The sequence below is a fragment of the Crocuta crocuta genome, unplaced genomic scaffold, assembly GCF_008692635.1.
Source record: "Crocuta crocuta isolate KB4526 unplaced genomic scaffold, BGI_CrCroc_1.0 scaffold619, whole genome shotgun sequence".
NCBI lineage: Eukaryota > Metazoa > Chordata > Mammalia > Carnivora > Hyaenidae > Crocuta > Crocuta crocuta.
The window spans coordinates 676,777-679,141 of record NW_027533395.1 but is presented as its reverse complement, the minus strand read 5'-3'; the positions used below and the strand labels follow the sequence as shown (position 1 = coordinate 679,141).

Here is a 2,365-nt window from a genome sequence, read left to right as displayed (position 1 = left end):
TCCTCGGCATCGCAGCGCGTTTATTAAACCTTTCCCGTCCCCGCATTACTTTAATAATAAATCGCGTGTCACTTTCCAGCGACGTTATTAAAGCCCGTCTGCGGAGCCGAGGCGGGGAGGGGATGGGGGCTAGAGGAGCAGGGATTCCTTCTATTCCAGGCTGCGGAGCCTGAACCAGCAGGGCCGCGGAGGGGGAAACTGAGGCTGCAAGGAGGATGCACTCGCATACTCTACAAAGTCTGCATAAGCAAACCAGGAGGACAGATTCCGGGGGTGCGTGTGACCCTGGTTGGGTCGGTGGAGCCCCTATTCTGCAGGTGGGCGCAGTAGGATCGATGGGCCCGCCAGGGGGCGCCTTCAAACACAGCTGCGCTGGGGTCCCCTTCAAAGAACTAGCCTGGGAACTAGCCAGGCTGCCACAGAACGCAGACCACGTCCCTTCTTTCAATGCGGAGCAGACCTCCTTGTGTTCTGGACGCCAACACGACCCCTCTATCCCTGGCACACCGCTCACGTCCCTACTCGGGCTTCCGCAGTCGCCTTGGAATTCGCCTCAAGTATACAACCCGCTCGAGCCATGGGGCGCAGTTTCTGGGGCCGCCGGGCTCTGGACGGGACGAGAGCGGTCCTCTGGATTAGCCTCTGCAGGACCCTGCGGTTCCGCGGGAGGGACCGCCAAGCCCTCGGGTTGGGATTCCTGACCACGCCCCTCTCTAGAGCCCGGGCTCCCTGCGTCGGGCCGCAGAGGACATGCTCAGACATCGAGCCAACTGCAATCTCTCCTGCGGTGGCGCCAGGCTCTGGGAGGAGCCCCGGCGCGTAGGAGACTGTCGCCATCCATACACGGGGTCTTGGCCTCACGAATTTAAGTTTTCATTTTCTGCTTCAATCCATCAATAAACACTGTGCCTCACCAGTGCCCCTTGGCTAGGTAAGGAGAGTGTGGAGAGAGACGTGCGGAGGGAAAAAATGTGGCTCCGTGAGGACCCTCAGCCAGATAGGACAGGTCACAGTTGGTAGATGAGGAAACAGGCTTACCTGACTTTGTCTGGTTTCAACAAGGAAATAGGTGGGTTCCTAGGGTTTGGCCCATACTGCTGGCCAAGCATCTCCCCTCCTTCATCCAGCTTGTGATTTTACACTGGGGCCTTACCCACATACACCTGGTTCCCCACTGTGTCTAGGGAGGAGACCAGAGTGGGTTGAACAGAGGGGCAGGCCATCTAACTCTAGTCCAGCACAAATGCAGACCAGACTGGGAAGATACCTTCCCTCCAACCAGATGGCTTCAGCTTTCCTGCCCAGAGGGGAGGGGAGGACCCCGCTCACACTTCCCCTCTGTACATCTGGCAGGCATGTGCTTAGGGAGTGGGACCTCCCGCTTCTGGATCCCTCCCATGGAACTGTGGCCTTCTTGTGCACATCTGCATGAACCATCTGTGCATCCGTGTGACTCAGTTTGTTCATAAATCCTTTATTGCATGCCTACTGTGCCTAGTCCCGTGCGAGGCATTGTCCAGTACAGAGTGGTATAAGAGATGGGGCTGGCCTTGTGGAGTTTCCAGAATGACAGAAGTTAGACATGACCAAATGCCCATCTTACTGCCCCGGACTAAACCATGCTCCACTGTGCTTTTCTAGACAACAGATGGCCAACAGCAAAGAGGACTGTGGTTAGTAAGTACAATTGGGACTTAGGTGAGGGAGGAAATCTCTAGAAGGTGAATTTTGAGGAAGGGTAAACTGAGGCTAGGTGAAGGTTAGGGACTAGAAAAATGACAGCAGGAGCTGTGGTGAAGGGTAGTTAGAAAGACTGGCTGAGCACAGCTGGAGGGAGGGCTGCCAGAAAGAAATGGAGGATCCTGGTTGCTTCTGTGTCCACTCTTCACGCCCCTCTCCTCCCCCCCCACACCTCCACCCAGCCTAGGGACCAGCAGGCAGCTGCTGTCTTCTGCCTGGTGGGTCCACACTGGAGACTGTCCTGGCCAGGGCACTTTGTCCGTGGGCCCCTTTGCATCCCATCCCACCACCCCCAGCCTCTGTTTCTCTCCTTATCCTCCAACTTTGTCTTCCTACTTACCACCACCACCACCACGTCTCCCCTGTCAAGTGCATGAAAGTCATTAAAGGGCCCTGCTCCCCCTTTGAGGTCTTTTCAAGAGCAGGGATGAATACTATTCCCACTCACCCACCCCCACAGGCCAGAGCTCCGGACCTAGTAGTAATCCTCGCCCTCTTCACTCTCAGCCTCCTCCTCAGGAACCAGATGTAGAGACGGGAGCCGGGGGGTGCCTGTAGAGTTCAGCTGGTCTGCAAACACATGTGGGCAAAGGAGAGAGAACAGGAAACAGGGGCTATCAGCACC

General features: G+C 56.6%; 1 protein-coding gene across 1 annotated transcript in view; it reads right to left on the bottom strand.

Annotated features, from left to right (window-relative positions):
* Positions 1-1,947: 1,947 nt before the first annotated feature.
* KAZALD1 (Kazal type serine peptidase inhibitor domain 1) overlaps positions 1,948-2,365 on the bottom strand; it is a 3,081-nt gene continuing 2,663 nt past the window's right edge. The window contains exon 5 of the mRNA XM_077748419.1: positions 1,948-2,310. Within this exon, the coding sequence (XP_077604545.1) occupies positions 2,216-2,310 (95 nt within the window). The 3' untranslated portion in view covers positions 1,948-2,215. The remainder of the gene's footprint in view (positions 2,311-2,365) is intronic.